The 24317-nt window shown below is 41.8% G+C and overlaps 2 protein-coding genes and 5 non-coding genes across 11 annotated transcripts; 6 read left to right on the forward strand and 1 right to left on the reverse strand.

Annotated features, from left to right (window-relative positions):
• The first annotated feature begins 1634 nt into the window (after positions 1-1634).
• Eif4a2 (eukaryotic translation initiation factor 4A2) lies at positions 1635-7838 on the forward strand. Of its 5 annotated transcripts, none has more exons than XR_008722157.1 (12): positions 1635-1726; positions 2495-2540; positions 2622-2754; positions 3024-3163; positions 3883-4051; positions 4138-4247; positions 4476-4619; positions 5033-5170; positions 5397-5486; positions 5718-5797; positions 6248-6358; positions 7066-7141. XR_008722157.1 is itself a non-coding variant. In XM_055625013.1 (11 exons), exons 1-11 carry the CDS (start codon positions 1698-1700, stop codon positions 7208-7210), a joined length of 1224 nt encoding a protein of 407 aa, XP_055480988.1. In that variant the 5' UTR covers positions 1635-1697; the 3' UTR covers positions 7211-7838. The 5 variants fall into 5 exon arrangements, 2 of the variants coding, with proteins under 2 accessions (XP_055480988.1, XP_055480987.1); XR_008722155.1 differs by having other exon boundaries at positions 1642-1726; positions 2492-2540; XR_008722156.1 differs by having other exon boundaries at positions 1642-1726; positions 2492-2540; positions 6248-6354; positions 7066-7139.
• On the forward strand, positions 2858-2926 carry LOC129689891 (small nucleolar RNA SNORD2). Its single transcript, XR_008722207.1, has one exon. It is a non-coding gene; the product is annotated as a small nucleolar RNA SNORD2 (small nucleolar RNA).
• Positions 4281-4405, forward strand: LOC129689877 (small nucleolar RNA SNORA63). The gene has a single exon (XR_008722199.1). It is a non-coding gene; the product is annotated as a small nucleolar RNA SNORA63 (small nucleolar RNA).
• LOC129689890 (small nucleolar RNA SNORA81) lies at positions 4656-4833 on the forward strand. The gene has a single exon (XR_008722206.1). It is a non-coding gene; the product is annotated as a small nucleolar RNA SNORA81 (small nucleolar RNA).
• On the forward strand, positions 5208-5334 carry LOC129689876 (small nucleolar RNA SNORA63). The gene has a single exon (XR_008722198.1). It is a non-coding gene; the product is annotated as a small nucleolar RNA SNORA63 (small nucleolar RNA).
• On the forward strand, positions 5518-5659 carry LOC129689878 (small nucleolar RNA SNORA4). Its single transcript, XR_008722200.1, has one exon. It is a non-coding gene; the product is annotated as a small nucleolar RNA SNORA4 (small nucleolar RNA).
• Positions 7835-21564, reverse strand: Rfc4 (replication factor C subunit 4). The gene is made up of 11 exons (XM_055625014.1): positions 21373-21564; positions 20342-20483; positions 17366-17444; positions 15481-15560; positions 12579-12698; positions 9583-9726; positions 9260-9380; positions 8648-8773; positions 8477-8557; positions 8071-8187; positions 7835-7993 (listed from the first exon to the last, which is right to left on the reverse strand). The coding sequence occupies exons 2-11, from the start codon at positions 20470-20472 to the stop codon at positions 7901-7903; spliced, it is 1092 nt and encodes a 363-aa protein (XP_055480989.1). The 5' UTR covers positions 20473-20483; positions 21373-21564; the 3' UTR covers positions 7835-7900.
• Positions 21565-24317: the final 2753 nt, after the last annotated feature.

Consider the following 24317-nt stretch of genomic DNA (forward strand, 5'->3'; position numbering starts at 1 on the left):
TGTCCATTTTGTCACACACCCCTCCCCGCCCTTGAGGCAGGTTTCATCGTACAGCCCTTGCTGGCCTGGAACCAATAAGACTTGTCCGGATCCCCGGGCCTCCGCTTCCGGAGTGCTGGGTTTAAAGGCCTGCTCTAGCCCGGCCTCTATTGTGTCATCTTGATTTTGTAACAGTTTCTGACACAATAATTAAACGTTTTATTTTTGAATAAGGATGGTATCTAGGGCTGGCAAGGTGGATCAGTGCTGGTCGTAGGGCCTGATAACCTGAATTCCATCCCCATGACCCACTTGTGGGATCCACGAGGTAGGAGAAGAACCAACTTTCAAGGGTTGCCCTCTGACTTCCACAGGCGCCGAGGTGCAGGCTCAATAAACAAATACAATGTAATCATAAAAAAAAAAAAAAAAAAAAAAAAAATGCTTCTTAGGGCCAAATATTTTCTTTAAAGTAGAAAATTGAACTTTACCCCTCTCTGGTAAATCAGCCTTTGGTGTTGGTCTTTTAAATTAATGAGAAAAAAAATTTGAGTGTTCATGATGCTATCTTGAACAGCGGTGAGAGTTATGTCTCAAAATATAATAAAATATAATATATATGATATAATATATAATGTTTTTAGCAAGGGGCCTGAGTTGTGACTGACTAGAAATATCTGGACTTAAGCAGCCATGCCAAGTTTATTACAGGCAGTAAGAACTGTATTGCTCTCAATTTCAAGAAGGCAACGTTAAGCGATTAAAATAGTTGCTTTTGTTTTGTCTTACCAAAAGAGGCAATCAACTCATGAAGTGCTAAGGGCTGAAGTCAGGAGCACCCATTTAAATTTCTGTGTCACAAAGAAATGACAGGTCCTTTGCAAAAGTTAGTAAGGATTCTACCGATCGTTTCTCTCACCTGTTATTATTAAGCATTATTTTTTTTTTTAAACCAGAGCTAAAGGCAAACCACAAGGGCACGATACTCGAAATGGCCATTCCGGGACCATCTGTTAACGTGTTACCATACATTTTGCCCCTCGTCTTACAAAATGTAACCGCGACCCGGATTTTCCTCGGAGGTGCTGGGTGGCCGACATTTTCCGGGGCAGGGGTTTCCACACGGTCCAGATCTGAATGGCTATTTAAATGGCTGGGCGAAACGCCGAGGTAGCCCTCACTGTCACGTTAAGCAGCGGTGAGAACGGGCGGCGTAACCCGACCCTGCTCCGGCGCGGAACGCAGGCGGGCCGGCCCGCAGGCAACGCTGACGTGCGGGCAGCCCGGAGCTGCGTCCCGGAGACGCCGCCCGCCAGCGAACAGCGCCCCCGGCTTCCGCCCTAGGCGCCCCCCGGCTCCGCCGGCCTCTGCGGCAGGGCCGCGGAAACCCCGTAGGAGCAGGGCGGCCGAGGAGCGCGGCGCGCGGTCGCGCTGCTGCAATATTCTTCCGCCGAGAGCAAAGAGTCCCAGCCCCGCACCCGATTCGTGCGGTCCCCGGGGACGCTGTTACGCCAAGCAATAGTGAAATGTGAATTTTGTCGTCGCCTCCCTTAGGGTTTCGCCTGCGGTAGCACACTCTAGGAGCGCAGTTTTGTGGCTCCCGGGCGGCGATAAGAAAATTCCTCCGCGAAAAAACGGGATCCGGCCGCGAGCCTATAAAAAACGGGCGGCGCCGTCCGCCTGTCTTTTCAGTCGAGCGCTGAGTGGGTTTTCGGATCATGTCTGGTGGCTCCGCGGATTACAACAGGTACGGCGCTCCCGGGGCGGCCCGCGGCCTGTAGCGGGGGAGGTCACTGGGACCCGCGCTTGAGGTGGGTGGCTCGGCGCCCACACCTGGAGGCGTGCGGGCTCTCTCGTAGGGCACACACAGCCCCCCTTGTGTCCTTCGAGAAGCTTCCATGATGGTGGGACTCCGGGTGGTGGGGAGACAGGATGGGTATGAGAACGGAGTGTTGGGGATGCCCTTCTTAGGAGACATTGTGACATCCTGGCCGCTGCCCCTCCCCGTGCGGGACGGGGCAAGCGGGGCCATGGCGCAGTCTGATTAGGACAGGGAAACGGGGTCCCGGAGCTTTGATTTTCGGCCAGCGGCGCGGACTGGTGTTCTTAGGGTCCCGTCGAGGTGGGAGATGGGACGGTCCAGAGAACCATCAGCCCTGGACCGTAAACGGGGCGACGGGACCGTTGGCATGGTCCTGCCTGGGCCTCTCGGCGTCAATCACGCCGCCTTGCGCAGAGTTAGGGGCGGAGCTCGGCGCGCGGAGCACTCGCGAGAGATCCGCTTCCCAAACGGGAGGGCCTGCTCCTAGGGCACTAAAAGGACTTCCACGCAAAGAGTCCAAAATCCTCAGCCATTGGGGAAGTGAGTGGTGCTTACCCGGGGTGCCACCCTTCCTGGGGTATTCTCAGTAAGGGTACGTGTGCACGGAGGGTACTGAACCGGGTGGGAAGGGTCTGCTAGTGGTTTGGAAAGGAGCAAGCAAGGTTGTCCTAACTGCAGTGTTCTTGTCAGCAGAGAACATGGCGGCCCAGAGGGAATGGACCCCGATGGTGTCATCGAGGTAAGACATGGGTGTGGACGTTAAAGGATTGGGAAGGCAAATAATTTTCATTTTACTCATCGTCGTCTTATTAACTTGCAGAGCAACTGGAATGAAATTGTTGATAACTTTGATGATATGAATTTAAAGGAGTCTCTTCTTCGAGGCATCTATGCTTATGGTTTTGAGAAGCCGTCAGCTATTCAGCAGAGAGCTATTATCCCTTGTATTAAAGGTAAAACTCAAAATTGACATTTAGATAAGTGTTCTTACATCTATGTGGACCATAAGAGGGAAAGTAACTTGGGGATGTAGTAGCACCTGTTTGTATTCCTTAAAAGTGAAATGATGGCAATCATCTTTCGGGACTGACCTGAAATGAAGAGAATACTCTATGCTGATCACTTTCTTGGGCATAACTTATGTTCCAACTGGAATACAGGGTGTATAGTAGAAGTGACAATTTGGTGTGGGATCGGTAAATATGTATCCTACTTTTTTTAGGGTATGATGTGATTGCTCAAGCTCAGTCAGGTACTGGCAAGACAGCCACATTTGCTATTTCCATCCTGCAACAGTTGGAGATTGAGTTCAAGGAGACCCAAGCACTAGTATTGGCCCCCACCAGAGAACTGGCTCAACAGGTATTGATAGTGTAGTTCAAAAAACTGCTTGCGTGTTGCATAGGTTTCAGGTTTCACAACTGTGAACAATTTAAATTAAAACCATATAAATTGTCCTAGTCCTATCAGCCCCCATTTTGTTCATGCATGAAGGGAGTTTTTGGTTGAAAGCTAAGCAGGAAATGGGTATTGTAGGTATAGCTTTTAAGGATTGTGCCTCAGCAGTTAACCCATAGATTCCTCAAAGGGTGGATTAGATCTTGTACCCATTTTAAAAGTTGGAATGCAGTTGTGCAACATGAAAACTGCAGTGACATGTTAACTATTTGACTGTCTCAGTAGTTTGTGATGCATCTGTTGCATGCTATGTTTTCAAAGCACTGCTCTATTGGCTTTGAAGTAGTACTTCCTAATAAAGCTGTGTGCTTTGTTCAGGTCAGGATTATATGGATTAGTGCCATGGGAAAAATTAACATCTGTCCTTAGAATATATTTCATTCTGTGCCCTACTTAGTGAAGAATGTAGAGATTTTTTTTTTTTACTCCAGTTGGTGCTTGAAACAGCAGGGTCCCACACTGAAAGACAAGGGAGAATAAGTGAATTTTAGCTTGGAATTTTAAGTTTTTTTTGCTATGCATGCATAAAAGCTATTGGCATACAATATAGTACAATTATGCCTTGGAGCTTAGTCTTTGACCTTAGAGTTTTACAAGATGGTAACTGGGATTTTTACTTTTAGATCCAAAAGGTAATTTTGGCTCTTGGAGATTATATGGGAGCAACTTGTCATGCCTGCATTGGAGGAACAAATGTTAGAAATGAAATGCAGAAGTTGCAGGCTGAAGCCCCTCACATTGTAGTTGGCACTCCAGGGAGAGTGTTTGACATGCTAAACAGAAGATACCTTTGTAAGTATTCCTTAAGGTCCTTCTTTATTACTATCAAAAGCGGTTACAAGAACTTTGAGATGCAATATGATTTTCTTTTTTAACAGCTCCAAAATGGATCAAAATGTTTGTTTTGGATGAAGCAGATGAAATGTTGAGCCGAGGGTTTAAGGATCAAATATATGAGATTTTCCAAAAGTTAAATACAAGCATTCAGGTAAGATTTTCTACACATTTGGGATTTGGTCTCATGCAGGTACAGTTACAATATAACTGAAGTGTTTTATTGTCGTTCCCCCTGCTGAAAGCATTTGACACATTACTATCTCTGCCTAGCTCTACCATAGTATGGCAGAGACGCTTGGTTTCAAACATTTTTGGTTCTGTAGTATTAGCTGAGGTCTACAAAATATGTATATAAAAACAAGCATTTCTTTCTTAAAAGGTTGTGTTGCTTTCTGCCACAATGCCAACTGATGTGTTAGAAGTGACCAAGAAATTCATGAGAGATCCAATTCGAATTCTGGTGAAGAAGGAAGAATTGACCCTTGAAGGAATCAAACAATTTTATATAAATGTTGAGCGAGAGGTAATTTCTCTCATTGTTAAATGTAATTTTTTTTTCACCTTCTTGTATAAGCACTGTGCTAAAATTGCAGAAACTAGGATTTTATCTTGGTTTTTGTAATAATGCTAGCAGAGTACACACAAGAAGAAAAGTAACTGCACTGGATCCTGAAGACAGGGGTGGACCTCTTTCTTAATGTCCAGTGTCCTTTGTCATAAGATTTGGTGCAATAAGCCTTTAGACCAGCAGTTCTCAACCTGTAGATTGTGATCTTCTGGGCTCACTTACTCAGATGCTTATGATTCATAACAGCAAAATTATGAAGTAGCAATGAAAATAATTTTTATTGCTGAGGGTTCACCAAAACATGAGGGAACATTTTTTTTTTTTTTTAAAGATGGAAATTTTGTTTGACTTGACTTTGTTTACTTTAGGAGTGGAAGTTGGACACACTCTGTGACTTATATGAGACTTTGACTATCACACAAGCGGTTATTTTTCTCAATACGAGGCGCAAGGTGGACTGGCTCACTGAGAAAATGCATGCCAGGGACTTCACAGTTTCTGCTCTGGTAAGAGTTGGATTTAGTAATGCTAATTCTGTCCATTAAGCAGGATTTAACTACAGTATGGCTGCTCAGTGCTGTGTTGTCGTTCCCCCTGCTCAAAGCAATTGTTTCTTAACTATACCTGTCTGCTAGACATGTAGCAGCCAGGGACGCTTGGTCTCATACATGATAGAAGTAACATGTATACCTGAATTAGAGGTTCTTGATTAAAGGGTTGTTGTATTTGCAGCATGGTGACATGGACCAGAAGGAAAGAGATGTCATCATGAGGGAATTCAGATCAGGGTCAAGCCGTGTTCTGATCACTACTGACTTGTTGGTAAGTCTTTTTTTTTTTTTTCCTCCCCAAAATACCAAAAGCTAGATTTTTGAGGGGAAGGTTTTTTAAAATAACCTTAACCATCTCCTGCTATTTGGCAGAATGAGTAAGACCACACTCCACAGTGGGCTATACCACCTAGTATGGTTCATTACTATCTTGTGGCCTACATTGATGATAGGGATGCACATTTCATTGAACTAGAATATTTAACAACCTCTTCTATTTCAGGCTCGTGGGATTGATGTGCAACAAGTGTCCTTGGTTATAAACTATGATCTACCTACCAATCGTGAAAACTATATTCACAGGTGAGAAGAAAGGATCTCCAATATTTGTATTGGAGAAGTAAAGTCAAACTTTTTCTTCGGTGTTTTGTATATAAGGTAATGGCAAATGAGGGTATAGATTGCAGTAAAAAGGCATAGTAACTTACCAAGGTCTAGTTAAATTCTATTTGGGAACATTGGACAGAACAAAGTGGGAAAACTTGGTAATGTGGCTAAGGTTGTGAACATATGTGCAGAATAGGTTGCTTTAGATTATTTTTGGTCTTACTGTTTGAGCCTTACTAGTGATTTTCTTGTGGCCATGTGCTTCTTTTTTTCTTGGTGATTGAGTCTGTATAGTTGGGATTTTCTTGGTGTTGCTGGTGGCATTTTTGAGTGATTCCCTGGTTTAGTTATAGTGGCTTTTATCCCTAAATAAATTGAATTGTACCTTGTTATATGATGTAAAAAAAGACTTTTTAAAAAATACAGGAGTCGATAGCGGCAGTTGATGACGAGATGGCACTCAGAAACGGCGTTGACGTAATTTAGGACGTGGAATCATAAGCGAAACAGCACACTGTTTGAATAAAGAGCGAGTCGGTATTTATATTTGATTTTCTTTTGTCATGATTATTTGATATTTTAAGTTGTTCCAGCCCAAGGCATTTTGTATGTTAGCATTTCTGATAGGGAGCATTAGATGGTTTGTATTGTCTGGTACTTATAGTGTAGGAAGGTAGAGTTGTTTTGGAGGTAACACGTTTGAGTAATTTGAGTATAACGTGTGAAAAGAAGCTGAGCAAAAAGCAGTGATAAGTTTGGGTTACCATACCAAATACTTGTTTTCCCACTGGAAGAAAGTAAGTTTTAGAAAATAGTTAACCTTGCAGCATTTGTATTTACAGTCTTACAGTTCCAGAAGTGCGTCGAAATGGATTTTATAACTTTTCTTTTATCCCTGGTGTTTACATTTGTCCCAGGCTGACAACTGCTCCTGGCTGGCCCACTTTGGTATGGGCTTTAATTTCACCCCAAACACAATACTGTCATCTGCTTTATTATAATGCTCAAGGCGCCTATCTCATTTTGCAGCCAGACAAGCCTTGAAATCTTTTGGCACTAACTGCAAAGGAAGATGTTTTTTTCCGCCTGGATACTGGTTTTAGCAGCTAGTGCTCCACTATAGCACGAACTATAACCCTGATAAGTAAGCAGCAGCTGATGGTTAACAAGTGGATCGTCATGTTCAGTAGTTTAAAATAATACTAAAGCAACTTCCTGACTGCTGGTTTCTTTTTCTCACACAGAATTGGCAGAGGGGGTCGATTTGGGAGGAAAGGTGTGGCTATAAACTTTGTTACTGAAGAAGACAAGAGGATTCTTCGTGACATTGAGACTTTCTACAATACTACAGTGGAGGAAATGCCCATGAATGTGGCTGACCTTATTTAATTCCTGGGATGAGATAGTTTTGAATGCAGTGCTCGCTGTTGCTGACTAGGCGATCACAACGTGCATTGTGCTTCTTTGAGAATATTTGAATCTTGTCTCAATGCTCATAACGGATCACAAATACAGATTCTGATAGCAAAGCGACTTTAGTCCTGAGCTCTTGTGAGGAAAGGCATTGGCTTCATCCTCTTTAGAGTTAGACTGTTGGGGGTGGGTATAAAAGATGGGGTCTGTAAAATCTTTTTTTCTTAGAAATTCATTTACTAGTTATGTAGAAATGGTTGTATTAGATGTTCTCTATCATTTAATAATATACTTGTGGACTAAAAGATATAAGTGCTGTATAAAATCAGCCAATTATGTTAAACTAGCATATCTGCCTTTATTGTGTTTGTCATTAGCCTGATTAGAAAGGCCTTTAAAAGTGATTTTTTTTTTTAGAATTTGAATGCATTTTGTTGGTATTGTATTTATTCAATAAAATAATTAGTGCTAAGTGTGAACTGGACCCTGTTGCTAAGCCTCAGCAAGCAATCATCCTAGGTAGGGTTAAACCCCCAGTAAAATTGCCATATTGCACATGTCTTAATGAAGTTTGAATGTTAAATAAAATTGTATATTCACTTTACAGGCCATCTGGTCATTTATTCAAAGCTGGTTTGGTAATTTTATACAAAAGAGTCGGTGTCTTCAGTTCTGAGTAAGCTGCTGCATCACAGTTGCACAAAGGCTCATCAACTGCAGGTGTTCATCTGCACCATCTGCTAAGCACTTATCCACTTCCTATAAAGGAAATAAATTAGGATTTGGGTCAGAAAAGGCTGGTGGGTTTCTACCACAATAATGTGTATAATACTTACAGCGAGTTTTTCTGTAATGATGGACTTTTGTTTATCAGAAAGGCTTTCATTCTCTACAACTGCATCATGAAGTTGATTGACAAGCTGAGTAGCTGCGTGTCCTTCATCTATTAGGTCCTGCAACAGAACCAGTTTTAGTTTTTTAATAACCTGTGCCATGTTGTCCATGGTGATTAGCATCTAATATGGGGTGGGATCAAGAGACCCCATGGTGACTTAGGGTTCCAACCACAGCTCATAGGTGGTAAACCTTTCTGTTCTAGTCCTCCATGCAGTTTTCTCCATTAGAATTTTTCTTTGAGACAGCCTTAGCTGTCTTAGAACCCCAGTCTACCAGATTGGCCTCAAAACTAATAAAGATTCCCAAGAGCAGGACTGACCAGCAGTGTTCTAATAATTTCATTACCTTTACCACAGCTTCTAGTTTGTCGAAAGAGCCACTGTGACATGTGGTGAATATTCCATCAACGGTTGTACCTGGTATTACCTGGATTAGATAATAGATAATAAGGACAAGGTTGCTAGCTTGAAGACAAGCAAGAGCCAGGAAAGTTAACAAGTAACAAGTGTACTTAACCCCAGCAATGTCTGTGATCACATCTTCCGTGACTTCCTTTCCACCGGTTAGTCGAGTAGCACTTTGAAGGAACGTAATAGCTTTCCGTAAATCTCCTTCTGATACTTTAACAAGACAGGCTATTTCCTGAAGAGGGGATTTGCAAGAAAATTGGGCTGGCCAGACCTTTCACCAGGTAAAGGTGCTTGTCACATAAACTCAATTGAGTTAAACACCCAGAACCCAGTGTTAAGGAGTGAACCTCTGACCTACATAAGCAAACCAAGCACCGTGGGTGTGGGTGTGGGTGTAGATGGGTTCATGGAGATAGCATCTGTCCAAAATGTCAATATTAGGGGGCAGGCCAGTCTGGTATACAAAGTGAGTTCAGAACAGCTACAGGAAACAAACAAACCCACTTATTTGGATAAGGACAGATTCTATGCTTTAGGATACTAAAAATGTCCTATCTAGACCCTGATTATAAAATTCAAAATCATGTGTGGAATCTTGTTTCAACTGTTGCTCACCTATGAGTTTAAGCAATCAGCATTAACTTGGATCTTTTTAAGATTCATAAAAGGGACTAGCATTATAAAGCTAATTATAACTATCATAATAATTAGTAATTACCTCATTGCCAATTTTGACATTTTCCTTCTCAGCAATATCCAGTAATCGCTTTTGTTGAATCTTATCTGACAGAGGCTTGAAGCGGAATTTTGAACATCTGGAAGTGAGGGGTTCAATTATGCTGAAAAAGATTGAAAACAATCATGATGGTGTATCTTAAAGTAGCACAAAAAGAGGAAATCCAAGGTGAAAGATAGGTCAGTGACTTTGATTACTACACATAAATGTGGTATAGACATCACCTGGTGCCCCATAAATGTGTAACATTAATGTGTCAATTTAAAGAAGGCTGCTTAATCTTTGTCTTCAGGGCTTATACATACCGACTGACATAGTTACAGATGAGGCAGAATCTGGTGGTTTTTGATTCTTTTTCCATGGTACGTCTTAAAGCTGCCTGAGCAGCTGAGGTCATAGAATCTGCTTCATCCAGAATTACAATCTTAAAGGGAGGACATGGCTTCCCACTACATCAGAAACAACGAAGTTGAACACTGATGAGTACCTTTGCACAATACACATAGAAAACACAGTTCATCTATTTCTAGTGCACAACCACAGTATGTATCTTTTAGTGTACGGTAACCCATACCTTATAAACTCTTGGTCATACAGTCTCCTTTAGAATTCTACTGGTGCGTGTGTGTTGGGAAGGTGCATGCATGCCACAGCACTCCATGGAAATAATAGGGCAACCCTAGAGATGGTTCTCTTTCCACCATTACATGGGCTCTAGAGAACAAACTCAGGCTTGCATGCCAAGTACTTCTCCCTCTGAGTCATCTCTATATTGTTTATAAAATGATACAGTGAAATTAAATAACAATAACATTACTATTCTTGTGCTTTAGGGTTAGGGAGAGAAAGGGGAGTAACACCTCTCACCAACAGTTCAGGGTGGACACTCAGACAAATGACTTATGTCCTAGACAGGTCAGAAAGACATCGTTTCTCCAAGCTACTGAACGAATGGTATGCAATTTAAAACAAAAACTTCTGAAAATTTCTGCCAGTCATTTTAAAAACACAGTTAACCATAGTAAACTAATATAGGGGTGGGGAGGAACTGTATTCAAGAACTGTAAAGCCACCATCAAGTCTATTTTTAGACTCTTTTCACCTCAAAGCAGCTGTTTATCAGGACTCCCAGCTCCAATCCCTAGTTTATTTCCTGTCTCCTAAGCTTTGCCTGTTCTGGAAGTTCTATCACTGGGTATTTTCGAGGTTAATCTACACAACAGCATGTACCAAATAGACTTTTTATTGGCAAATAGTCAGATGAGTATTTCATATTTTATTTACCCACTAACCAGTTTGGTATGTTTTGGTATATTGACTACCAAAAACAATTATGAATGTTGTATACACATTTTAGGCAATCAAATTTTCACCTCTTAGGCATGCATGCATGCATAGCAGGAATGGAATTTTTGGGTCATGTGCTAATTATCTTTTAAAAAATGTGTGTTGTAGGCAGGCGTGGAGGCAGAGGCAGAGGCAGGCAGATCTCTGAGTTCAAGGCCTGGTCTACAAAGCATAGGCTTTGTCCAGGACAGCCAAGGTTATACAGAGAAACCCTGTCTTAAAAAACCAAACTAGGAGATAACTTAGAATCTTGCACAGAGTAGCCCATGGCAGTTCAGTGTTCAAGAGGGTTCCCCAATAATAGGAACAGGAACCATCTCTGACATGAACTCATGGGGTGGCTCTTTGATCACCTCCACTTGAGGGGAGCAGCCTTATCAGTCCACAAAGGAAGACAAAGAAGCCAGTCCTGATGAGACCTGATAGACTAGGGTCAGATAGAAGAGGAAGAGGACCGCCCCTATCATTGGACTGGGAAGGGGCATAGGAGAAGAGGGAGGGAGGATGGGATTGGGAGGGGATGGAGGAGGAGGCTACTGCTGGGACACAAAGTGAATAAACTATAATAATAAAAATAAATTAAAAACAAAACAAAACAAAACAAAAAGCGTGTATGTGTATATAGCATTCCTGAGGTCAAAGTACAACCTTTTCTCTCTCCCTTAAAACAGTCCAGGGATTGGACTCAGGTTGCAGGTCTGTGAAGCTGGCTTCTTCACTGTTGGCCACCTTACTCATTAATGAAGCCCAATTATGCTTAATCTTTAAGGGAGCTGACAAACTGTTTTCCAAAACTGTACTATTTTATATTATAGCAATCAATATTTACAATGTTTTGCCTAACAAGTGTTTGTTATCTTTTTTTTTTTTTTTAAATTTCAGCCATGGTAGTAGTTGAGAAATGTCTATGGTCTTTGCCCTTTTTGCCATATATATATTTTTTTAAGATTTTTATTTATTTATTTAATGTATATTAGTGCTCTATTTGCATGTGCACCTGCATGCCAGAAGAGGGCAGTAGAGGGTATGGATGGTTGGGAGCCACCATGTGGTTCCTGGGAATTGAACTCAGGACCTCTGGAAGAGCAGACAGTGCTCTTAATCGTTGATCCATCTCTCCAGCACTGTGGCTGTATTTTTATTGAGTTTTAAATTATGTATTCTGGATAGAAGTCTTTTTCCAGACACATGGTTTGTAAACATTTATTACAATTTTGTGGGTGCTTTTCTGTACATTGATTTTGCTTCATTTTTATTCCCTATAGCATTTTTCTTTTCCAGGGTCATTTTATGATACCCAGAAAACTAGTTCTCAGTTTTCATGCTGCCAGGCTGTTACTGATATATAAAGGGGCCATGTCCACTAGCCACCCCAAAGAGCAGCAGAACCAGCTTCAGAGCCAACAGAGTGTGCAGGGGAGGGATTTGGCTTTCAGAGCAAGGCCAGACTGCAGTAGCATTAGGACCATGCAGGCAGGGCTGCATCAACAGCTCCCTTCCACTCTCCCCCTCACTCAAGGTGTAAGCACTTTCCACTGTCAATGTACATTTTGTCCTGGTCTAGTTTGTATTGTTATATCACAGTATCTGAGTCTGGTAATTTAAAGAAATTAAATCTATTTCTCACAGTTCTAGAAGTTTAGGAAGCCCAAGATGGTGACATTTTATTTGTTGAGGATTTACTGGTCAGACCACTATAAAATCAATCACATGACCAGACTGAGTAACTGTGGTAAGCTTGGTATGTAATCTTATAAAGATACCAGGGATACTAACCCTCACAACTTTTCACCAAGTTATTTCCCACCCCCTCCCTGACCTCTAAATAGCATCCACTCGTGAACTTGCAGTTTAAATTTCCAATACTTTACTGGAGGCCAAATTCAAACCATAGCCTACACTTAAAGCAAATACAATGAACTATATTTTGGTGAGGGGAAAGCAAGTTACTTACTCTGAACGACTTCCTGACACAGTTAATTGAGCAAAATTCTTCACTTTCTCGCGGATTACTTGTATTCCACGTTCATCAGATGCATTTAACTCAAGAACTCTTAATCGAAAGAGTTCCGGCCTATTTCAAAATGAAAACCATTATGAAACATACAGCACTAAGTAGACCAGGTGCCCATACTGTCTGACGGGAGGGGTTCAGGCCCACCTGGTGAGCTAAACAGAAGGCACAGCCACACACGTGTTCTTTCTTTGCAGAGCTACGCATTTAACATTTTGGCTAAAAGCAAAGCCTAGAAACCAGGTATGGTGGCTAATACCTTTAATCCCGATGCTTGGGGGGCAAAGGCAAGCAGATCTGGGATCTCTGTGAGTTTAAGGGCAGCCTAGTCTACATACAGTGAAACCCTGTCTCAAAAAAAAAATACTGTAATATATAACAAGTATTTACATTAATTTCTCAGTTGTATAATATTTTTCTACTAAAGCCATAGTAATGTATTCCTTATGCAATTTACCCTTCAATTGTTAGACAGCAAGTTTTAAATGTATAATTTAGCGCATTTTTAATTATTTCCATAGAATTAATGAGATTAAGCCATGAATTGGTAGGTTGTACATGGCAAGAGATCAGGCCTTGAGCATGCTAGGTGAGCACACTACCTACTGAGCTATGCCATCAACCCTAAATATAAATCTTTTTAAAAAAAGATAGATTCTTATAGCCAGGCTAGATTAGAACTCCCTATGAGGCCAAGGTGGCTCAAACTTGAAACTCTCTTGTTTCTACTTTTTAGTGCAGGAGTTATAGATTTGCAACATCACACCTGGCATATAAATAATTTTAAATGAATATTTAAAGTAATATGTCAGTATAGAGATCTGAGAAATAAAAATAAAATTATGTTCCAGAAAAGAATTGCTTTAAAATTTTCTCTAGTCCTTTATTTATACAGACAAATGTGCATGTTCACTGTTTCATTTGGCAATGGCTTTGCTAAAATGTGAGATTATTTTGCTGGGATTATAGGAATGTTCCACCATTGTTTGGTATATATGCATGTATGCCTATGTATCTGTGCCCATGGAGGCCAGAGGTGTTTGAGATCCCCTAAAACTGATACAAGCTACCTGATGTGGGGGCTGGGATCTGAATTCTGGCCCATTGATACCTTTGATAAAGTTCAGCCATCTCAACAAGTCAATGTTTTAGTTTATTCTTTATTTTTCATTATTAGCATGCAATCCTTAATATTCTTCTATGGGCCTAAACATTTAGGGAGCTCAGTGTATGTACCTTTTAAAAGTCATATGTACAGCTATGGTATTTACAATTAAAGTAAATTCTTTACAAATATTACTGCCAGGTGGTGGTGGTGGTGCTCATCTTTAATCCTAGCCAAGAGTTGGGAGGCAAAAGTAGGCAACTCTTTGTGAGTTCAAGGCCAACCTGGTCTTCAGAGAGAGTTCTTGACAGCCACGGCTATAAAGTGAAACCCTGTCTCAAAAAACCAAACAAAAAAAAAAACCAAAAACCAAACAAAAAAAAAAAAACAACAAAAACCAAAAACCAAAAACCAAACAACAACAAAAAAACCCAAACCAAACCAAAAGAATATCACTAACAATTTTGGAAACTGTTCTTGTCATATAGCCCAAGTTGGCATTGGACTCATGCTCCCTTGCCTCAGCCTCCTGACTGCTACAGTGTGTACAATGATTGGCCATGGACATAATAAAAGATATATAAAATGTTACTGAATTTCCTTACAATTACACAGCTAAGGCTGGTTCAGCTTGAATCTTTGAGTTATGGAATAAAAGCTCTGAAAAACAAAGACTACTTTCTCATACAAAATGTCAGGCTTGAAAGTTTTTCCTTATACTTCTTCCCTTTCAAATTGTTTTTCCTTATACTTTTCTCCCTCCCCTTTCAAATTGTTGCTTTTTTTTGAGACAGGGTTTTTCCATGTTGCCTGGGCTGTCCTGGGCTTGCTTTGTTGACCAGGCTGGCCTCGAACTCAAGAGATTTGCATAATTCTGCCTCCCCAAGTGCTGGGATTACAAACATACACCACCGTGGCGGCTCCCTTGAGTCATCTCTTAAACACTTTCTTTCTTCTAAAGATTTATTTTTATTTATTCTTATTTTGAGTGTATGTCACATGTATTCAAGTACCCTCAGAGGGAAGAAGATGTCGGATCCCCTGGAGCTGGAGTTACAGGCATTTGTGAATCACTAGATGTGGGTACTAGGACCCAAACTCTCCCTGGTCCTCTGGAAGAGCAGAAAGCTCTCTTAGCCCTTAAACCATCTCTTCAGCCTCTGGTGTATAGTCTCTAAAAACAGAACTGACCAACTCTGGTGGTCTGAATAAGAATGGTTCCCAAGCCAGGCTGTGGTGGCACATGCCTTTAATCCCAGCACTTGGGAAGCAGAGGCAGACAAATCTCTACACTTGAGGCTAACATGGTTCGTCTACAGAGCAAGTTCAAAGACAGCCAGAGCCACACAGAGAAACCCTGTCTGGAAAAACCAATAAAACCACAAAACAACAACAAAAAGGTATCCATAGGCTCATTTATTTGAATGATTATTCATCAGGGAATGGAACTAGTTGAAAAGGAAGTGTGGCCTTGTTGGAGGAAGTATGTCACTAGGGTGACATACATTCAGAAGCCCACGCCAGACCTAGGTACTCTCTCTCTGCTGACAGATCTAGACTTAGCACTCAGCTACTTCTCCAGCATCATGTATGCATCCGACCATGATGATAATGGATTGAACTTCTGAAACTGTTAAGCAAGCTCCAATTAAATGCTTTCTTTTTTAATTGTTGCTTTGGTCATGTGCCAAATGACCAAACGAATAGAGCCTAAAATACCAACCAACTTCAACTTACCCAAAGAGTTCTCTAGCTGCTGCCAAAATTGTGGACGTTTTGCCAGTTCCAGGTGGCCCATAGAACAAGAGATTGGGGAGCTGTGGAAATTAAAATTTAATTTTTGTAGATAAGATGCTGTCACAAATAGATGAAAACTGACAATCCCAACTCTGGAATGGTGTGATGACTTTCCTAATAGAGAATTATTATATGTCAAAAGATAATTGTGAATAACCTTGAACTCTGACCCTCTCATCTCCACTTAGAATTTCAGGCCACTGTATCCTGATAGTGAATTAAGTTCTAATTCAGATAGAAAGATCCTGTCACAAAAAGGCAAACAAATAAAAGAAGTGGGGAAAACTTCTGAACTATTACAAAACAAACTTTTCCCTTTAAATTTGTTTGTATCAGACATTTTATCAAAAAGATGCAAACTTGCTGAACTGAGCAAATATTCCAAAAATCAGAAAAAACAAAATCCAAACTCTAAAACACCTTTGGTTCCAATCATTCTGGAAAACCAATACTCCTTAACCTGTATTGTAACTTCAGAAATGAACAATGGTAGCCCAAACCAAAAATCTCTAAAGGCAGCCAGGTTTAGGAAACAATTTAAGGACAAAGCAAAAACTATTTCCCACGCTCATTTCAGATTTCTTTACTGAGCTCATATGGCATGGGGACACTTTCTTCACATACAATTTATGACTGCTTACTCAGCTAGATGCTTGCAATCACACCATCTGGGAGGTAGAGACAGGAGGCTCTGAAATAGGTCATTCTCAACTATGCTGGGAATTGACAGGTAGCTTGGAGTACATAAAACTCAGTGTCACAAAACTAAGCAAAACCAACCTAATTCTTCAAATGGGTTTATGTTGTCTCTGATATTTTAAAATACAAGTCACCCAGGATATTTTATCCTATATACGGCAGGAAATGTAGTGCTCTAAGAAGTAAATGCTCTATTAAAGCTAGGTTAAAAAAATGCACCCATGCATACACTCGTGTAATGGAAGTTCTTGTTTCCTTAAAAACTCAGTTATGCTATGCAGACATGTTTTTTTTGTTATAAGTATGGGATTTTAGTTTGTCCACAGTTGATAACTGCCTCGTTTAGGGGCATGGTCTTTGACAGCTGGAGTTAGTTAAATTCTGAGGGCTTTGAGGGATATAAATACAATAGCTCTGAGGAAGAAGGCAGCTGCTTACTACGTTTGCTGGTTGGTTGGCTTGCTGCATTTCCTGGTTACCTGGGCGTCTGGATACCCTGACAACTGAGACTTGTCAGGATATCCAGAAAGTATTGCCCCGAAAAGAATCCCATGACCCTACCCAGCCAGAAGAAGTAAAGAGGTCTATGTGCCCTTTCCCTTCCAACCTTCTTTTCCCCCTACCCAGGGTTGGGGGTTGGAAGAGAGGTATATAGGCTTTAAGGAATCCACAAATAAAGTATTGTTTGAAAAAGTAGCGTCTACACACAATTTAGACACGTCTCACGGTGACTGGCCTAGAATTTACTATGTAGACCAGACGGGCCTCTTCCTCCAGAGTGCTGGAATTAAAGGCAAATGCCACCACACCCAGCCAACAATATATATTTAAAACACTGACTTGTTTTTAGACCACATATCTGTAATTACTTGTAACATGCTTATGTCTACTTGGGTTCCTTGTTTAGTCTCTTTCCTCTTATAAATCAAAGCTCATGGAGGAAGGGTCTTAGCCTTTCTGAGTGAATACCTTTACTTGAATACTACACAGAAGATGTGACAAACTAATTATGGTTTTATAAATAATAAAGACCTACTGCAAATATTTAATATGGACAAAAAGTTAACAAAGGAAAAGGTGAATAAGTACTTCAAATTTCCAATGCCATCAAACACCATGTACTTACATCAGCTCCTTGTAAAGACTTTTTCAGCACTGCAACCACTTCTTCCTGGAAAGCAACTTCATCCACACACTTTGGACGACTGGAAGATGGAGGGAAGGAAGGTTATTTAGCATACTGCGGCAGCCACAGAAAAGGCTCAAGTGTTCCTTCTGCTACAATAACATGAGGATAGCTCTCACGTGTTAGTTAAAAAATGGAAGTAGGCAGAAACTTCATTTGTATTTACCTTAAGCAAATACATACTACTGGAATAAAATTATTTTTACCTTCTACCTGTACTGCATGATAAAATATTAAGCAGAGAAATATAATTTTATATACCATAAAGAATAAACTTAGAATCCCAGCAAGGGGGAGGTAGGATCTCTTGAGTTCAAGGCCAACCAAGTGTACATAGTGCATTCTAGGCCAGTCAAGTCTACATACGCAGTCAGACCTTGTCTTGAAAAAAAAAAAAAAAAGGACTATTTAATAATCTAACAACTGGCAACTCCTTTGGTTTAAAATAAGTAACACACACACATTCTCAGCTAATACATTAAGTGGTCAGTACCACTTTCTTTCCCTCCGAGACAGGGTTTCTCTTTGTGTAGTTCTGGCTGTTCTGGAACTTGCTCTGTAGACTAGGCTGGCCGTGAACTCCGAGATCCACCAGTCTCTGCCTCCTGAGTGCTGGGATTAAAGGTATGTGCCACCATGACCTGCTAATAACTTTTATCTTAAAGTCATTTATTAGTAATTTTTATTTTTTGAGAAAAGGCCTCACTATGTAGCTCTTGCTGGCATAGAACGCCCTATCTGGACCACAGATGTCTGCCTGTCTCTGCCTCTCCAGTGTTCTGACTAAATGGGCGAGCTACCATGTCCAGCCATTAATTAGTAATTTTAAGAGAAACTACAACAAAGTTGTCCTTCCAAAGTCTGAGGTTTTTGTTTAGTAAATTAATAAAACATTCTTTTGTTTTAAGAAAGTGTTATAGGGGCTACAAAGCTGGCTCAGTAGTTAAGAGAACCCGCGGCTCTTCTAGAGTACCTAGGTTCAGTTCCCAGCACCCACATGGCACCTCACAACCATCTATAAACTCTAGTCCTATGGCATTGGATCTCTTTTCCGGCTTCTAAAGGCACCAGGTGCACACAGAGCACACAGGTATATACACAGAGTAAACACTCATAAACTAAAGACAATTCAAAATTTTTATTTGTAGTATGTGTGTGTACATATGTATGTCACAGGCACACAGAGGATGCAAGGGAACGACTTTCAGGGGTCACTTCTCTCTTCACTGGGGTGTTCAGGGAAGAGACTCATGTTGTCAGATTTACACAGCAAGTGTCTACCCATGCAGCCCCCCAAATTCTTTGATCCTTAATTGGGTTAATGCTGGGCAAGAATGGTTGTGTGTGTGTGCTATAAAAGTCAGAATTTCATCCAAAAACCTGCAAGGATTAGACAGATAACAATGAAAACAGCCAAGGTTGTATGACAGATATATGATGAGGTAAAGCCTTCTGCAGAGGAGAAGCAGTATGCAAGTCTGAGCACCATGAAAGAGCTCATAGCCAGAGCTGTCTGATCAGAGAAGCTGGAAATCTAGATTCCTCCCTTCCCCACATACTTTTTAATTAAAAAAAAAAATCTAGAAGACTCAAGTTAGATACATGGAATACACACGTGAGTCAAGGCACGCTTTCTATGGCATGCATCCTCCTTTCTCAACAATAAATTTTACAAATGTGGAAAAATGTAGGATTATGGGCTGGAGTATAGCGAGCCACAACAGCCCATTCAGTGGTAGTGTTTGCCTAGCATGTAAAATGGCCGGTTCATTAATAATAAGTAAATTAAAAAAAACTAGATTAGGGTCAGGGAGATGGCCCAACAGGTCAAAGTACTAGCCTTCAAACTCTGATGATCTCAATCTGATCAACAAAACTCACGGAACTACATCAAATTTAGTAGTACAAATCTGTAATACTAACACTCCTCCAGTGAGACTGGAGGGGCGGGAGAATTGCCTGGAAGCTCACAAGCCAGCACAGCCAAGAGAAACAACAGACAATTCCCACATGCAGGCCACGGCACACACGCACCTTTACTCTCCAGAATGCACAGTAAGGATAAAAATCTAGATTGTTATATAAGCACTGGCTTTGGGGGATGGAACGAGTTGAGGGCAAGAAGGGGTACACATTTAATTTTCTCAATAAAATTAAAACAGCAAAGTAACACATGGTCTTGTTTGGCTTATAAATAACCTGAAAATCCTTGGTAATCACAGAAGCTACATCTAGCTAATGGTTATGAATACTTCTAGTATCATTTAGATGGTGACAACTTAGCGGTGCTTTACTTTTTTTATGCTAAAAAACAAACAAACAAACAAAAACCCAACAGTTGGGGCTGGCTCAGAGGTTAAAAGCACTGGCTGTTCTTTCAAAGATCCTGAGTTCAATTCCCAGCAACCACCTGGCGGCTCATAACCATCTACTATAGTAAGATCTGGTATTGTCTTCTGGTGAGCAAGCAGAATGCTGTATAAATAATAAATAAATAAATCTCAAGAAAGAAAAACCCCAACAGTTTTCACTGCATAGTAATAAAAGGTAAAATCTAAATTTCAGTAGAACTGTTTATAGCCAGCCTTATACAAATATTGCTTTCTTCATTTCTGTATCTAAAACTCAAAAACTGTACAATTTTTAAAAATCTTAGCTCATCTACAAAATAGAATTAGAGCTGGAGAGATGGCTCAGCTATTAAAGGATAGGCTCACAACCAAAAAAAATAATAAGAGAATTAAACTAGGCTACTGTATAGGTGCAAGGTCCCATGACTTATGTTTAGGTGACTCCCCTGCCAAAGATAGCATCAAAACACAGCAAGTTCCCTTTATATTAGAAAAAAAAAGTGACTAGAACTGATTAGAGAGAAAACTTATTAGTTATTTCGACAAAAGCAAAAGTAGTTCTTACTATTTTTCTACCCAAGGAACCGGTTTGACTTTCTTGGTTTCTCCACTGCTTCCCGCAGTGGCAGGTGTCCCCCTGTCCTTGGTCAACTGTGGCTTAGTACTGACAGATGCACCTTTCAGAAAAGCCTGCATGGTTTCTTCTCCTAGTGGAAGACAAAAGAAAAAGAAAAAAAAAAAAAAAAAGAAACCATTATGAGGAAGTTCCCCTTACCCAATAAACTGTATCACTTCTTGGTTTAGGATGCTCTGAAGGAGGCTATTCACGGTCACAGTAAGAGAAGCTAAAGTCCTTAAAGGACTTATTTCTGCCGACAGGTTAGGAATTCTGGGACAAACATAAACAGCTGACCAAGATAAAGTCACTAAGCACTACTCTCCTCCATTTTAGCAAGGCGTGTTAAGATCACCTTCACTATTCCTTATGGCCAGTTGTACGGGCAAAGCCAATGCTGGTCTTCAGAGATTTGGGGGCAGGGAGGGAAAAGTGAGGCCTTTGAAGAAGCGTGTTGATATCTACTGTTCTGATAAACTCAAAATAAATCAAAATGAGAAAATGTGAAGATTCACACAAAACCTAAACTACCAATACATAAGCGCATTTCCAGGCTGTTTTCAGGGGCTTCAAAACCACCACCTCTCCTCTGTCACCAGTTTCTCTGATAACTCTCAGCGACGATGGCAATGATCTCTTTCCCCCCACTGCTGTACAGTCGACGCTTAGACACGTATGACTTCACAACATGTGGCGTACGTGTTACCGCATGAAAGGTGAAAACGGGCTAAAGCCGATTCCGTAAAGCAAATGCATTACGTAAGTGACTTCAAACACGTAGCTCTGAGCTTGCACCCAGAGAAAACCCACTACGCGATCACTGTCCGGGAAAAGGCCAGTTTCTTTACACCTCGCTGGGCTGCTGCCTCCCGCCGCGCCGCCCGAGCCGCGGTTCGCAGTGACCACCGCGGAGGCGAAGGACACAGCCCGGTCCCCGCCAGCCTTCAACCAGGCTGGGATCACCCAGAACCGACACTTACAGTCGCCGCCGTCCCCGGCTGCTTCGGTTCCCGCCACAGGACGGCGACGAAAGGCAAGGCGGGAGTGCGCCGCGCGTCGACGTCACTTCCGGCGCGCGGGTCAGCGGGACGCGCGCCCGCTTGGCTTGGCGTGAAGTCCGGTGGCCGGCCGCTGGGCTCCGCGGAGCTGGTCCTGTGCAGACCGCGCGGCCAGATCCGGCTCGCCAGTCACTGCCAATTGCGGCGGGGATGGCGCAGTCGCGGACCCGGCGTGCTCTGCGAGGAAGGGCTCGAAGGACCTGGCCTAGTGCGGGCCGGGGCTGGAGCTGCTTTAATTAAAGCAAGCAGCTTCTTGGGTTTGCTGGCACAGTTCCCCCAAAGGTCGGGGCCGGATGCGCTCACTCGACCTTTTGCCGGAAGGGGAAAGGACTACTCCCCCCCGCACCCCATCCATAAGTACAGGGCAAAGTGCCTTCAGAAATAACGGCGTCTGAAGTTATGAGCATTGTCTGCTTTTGTGGAGGATATGAGTTTGATCTCACACACACACACACACACACACACACACACACACACACACACACACGTTAGCATCTCAGCGCCCTGGGGAAAAAAAAAAGTTTCGGTGGGCTAAACCAAAGAGAAAGGGATACGAATATCTTTGTAGCATATGTCAACAGACAGCATGTCCTGTGGATTTACTAGTCCAAATGAACCTTTCACTTCTTAGCCAGCCTCTGCCTGGAGTTGACCTCACGTTAACACAGTAAAGTTCAAAGCACAGCCATGTTAGCAGAGATGGTCTGCCACCTACATCCAACAGCAAGGACTTGCTCTAGTTACTGCATTGCTGGGAGATAATTACCCTTCCTGGGCCTACCATCCCTCAAGGGGATCAACTAACCTTTGCCCGGCAGTAGAAGAAGTGTCATTGTTTCCAGAAATAAAATGTTTCTAGATTTGTCTAATCGTGCTCATTTTCTAGAACCACAATTCTCAAAGGCCGGATTTCATCAGAAGAACGTGACGGGTTTGGCAGAAGTACGTTTTCAGTCCTTACACAGATCTACGTGTGTTTGTCATGTAATGTTTTTGGCTTAGTGGGCGTTGTTTTTGCTTCCTGCCAAACTCAGGTGGAGAACCCCAGTGTAAGCCATCCCCAGTGTTGTCCTCAGTAATTCTAGGGTTAATACTGTAATAAAAGAGTGAGTTCTTGAGGTGGCTCAGCAGGGGTCCTCACTAGACAGTGGCACCTTAAGAGTAAATTTAGCAGGTTCAAGAACTAAGCAAGCATCCATTCATTATAAATTACACAGCACAAAACAGGCTAAGTTGCTTTTCACTACACTATTTGATATCCTAACTGAATTTCTTCCAGAAAATAGCCCAGTTATGATGAAAGGGGATGAGAATACAAACTATACAGGAACATCCTATCTGGAAAAAAAAAAAATCACCATGTTGTTTACCACCCTCAAGGTGTTGGAGCCTGGGAGAATGGAGCCTAAAAATGAGTCTCATGCAACAACTAACTTTAGTCAGAGAATTAGACAGTTTATACTCGGAGGGTTAAAAAGAATCACACGAGTAAAGTGAACAATCACAAGGACAAGCCACATGTGGCAAAAACCTGTTTTTCCATAGAGGCTTATAAACAAAAAACAGTAGCTGGCTGTAGTGAATAATCTGAAGTAAACTCACTCCTAACCGGTACACCTGGGAGAGGCATGGAAGCACATTCCAAGAAAAATTAATTCAGTGTTCTGAAGAATAGGCTCTTGTCTTGTTCTTTTGGAGTGCTCCACAAGCACTCGGAATTCTCCCACGATTTCATTTTTGGGCTGTGTTCTGATACCATGTTAATAGGAAAAGCCCACTGCTTTTGAAGAAATAGAAAACTACATGTACAAGAGGCCCATGTGAGCCTGGCATTACACTCTAGGCCAGGAGTTCTCAACCTCCCTAACACTGTGACCTTATAGTACAGTTCCTCCTGTTGTGGTGAACTCCAGCTACGAAATTATTTTGCTGCTACTTTATAATTGTAATTTTGCTACTGTTATGAATTGTAAGTATCTGATGCATAGGATACAGGATACATAACCCCTGTGAAAAGGTTTTGACTCCCAAAGGTGTGGTGACCTCACAGGTTGAGAACTTCTACTCTAGGCTCTGATGGCAACGAGAAACATAAAGATTAGCTATAGAGGAAAATAAGCATATAATATGTTAGAACCAAGAGAATGTGTCAGCCCCTTCTTTTTGCAGATCTGTCTACCTGTCTGTCTGTCTCTTTGTCTGCCTGCCTAATTGTCTGTCTGTCTATCTATTTATCTGTCCGTCTAGGCAAGGGTCAGTTTCACACTTGGCAGCTCCAGCCAAATAGGAAATGTCACCGGGAGCAATGCAAACAGGATTATAGGAATCCAGAGAGGGTCACACGACCGTGAATGCCAGTAGCTAAGGTTGGCCCCTGTGATGGGATGGGAACAGAGAGATGGTGATTCCCTAAGTACTCCAATCAAGAATAGCAATGCCCCAGATCTTTCTAGCACTTTGCAAAGCCCTAACTCACCAGCATCCCTCAGGCCATTCTTAGATCACTCTAGACTGCTTTCCAGCTGTGGGGACTGTTGGCATAATTATACTGGTTCTAAGGTTCTTCAACATATAGAAGAACCTTAGGACCATAGGGATCGACAGTAGAGAGGGCTAGTGAGGTGGCTCATGGAATGAAAGTGAGTTCAATCTCTGGTATCCATGGAAAGGTGGGAGGAGAAAACTGACTCAACAAAGTTGCCCTTTGCTATCCATGGATGCGCCATGGATAGTGGTGCATCACCCCTCCAACATCAAGCATATGTGTGTGTGCACACACAAACACATAACTCTATCATCTATCTATTGTCTGTCTATCTATCTATCTATCTATCTATCTATCTATCTATCTATCTATCTATCTATCT

This window comes from Psammomys obesus, unplaced genomic scaffold, assembly GCF_907164565.1.
Source record: "Psammomys obesus unplaced genomic scaffold, mPsaObe1.curated_primary_1811, whole genome shotgun sequence".
NCBI lineage: Eukaryota > Metazoa > Chordata > Mammalia > Rodentia > Muridae > Psammomys > Psammomys obesus.

Excerpts from the sequence above, each read along its gene's own strand:
- Eif4a2 (XM_055625012.1), top strand. The coding sequence starts at position 1,698 with ATGTCTGGTGGCTCCGCGGATTACAACAG. Across the intron at positions 4,052-4,137 it reads GCTAAACAGAAGATACCTTT|CTCCAAAATGGATCAAAATG; the intron begins GTAAGTATTCCT and ends CTTTTTTAACAG. Across the intron at positions 4,620-5,032 it reads ATATAAATGTTGAGCGAGAG|GAGTGGAAGTTGGACACACT; the intron begins GTAATTTCTCTC and ends TGTTTACTTTAG.
- Rfc4 (XM_055625014.1), bottom strand. The coding sequence starts at position 20,472 with ATGCAGGCTTTTCTGAAAGGTGCATCTGTCAGTACTAAGCCACAGTTG. Across the intron at positions 15,561-17,365 it reads AGTCTTTACAAGGAGCTGAT|CTCCCCAATCTCTTGTTCTA; the intron begins GTAAGTACATGG and ends TAATTTCCACAG. Across the intron at positions 9,381-9,582 it reads ATCTGTAACTATGTCAGTCG|CATAATTGAACCCCTCACTT; the intron begins GTATGTATAAGC and ends AATCTTTTTCAG.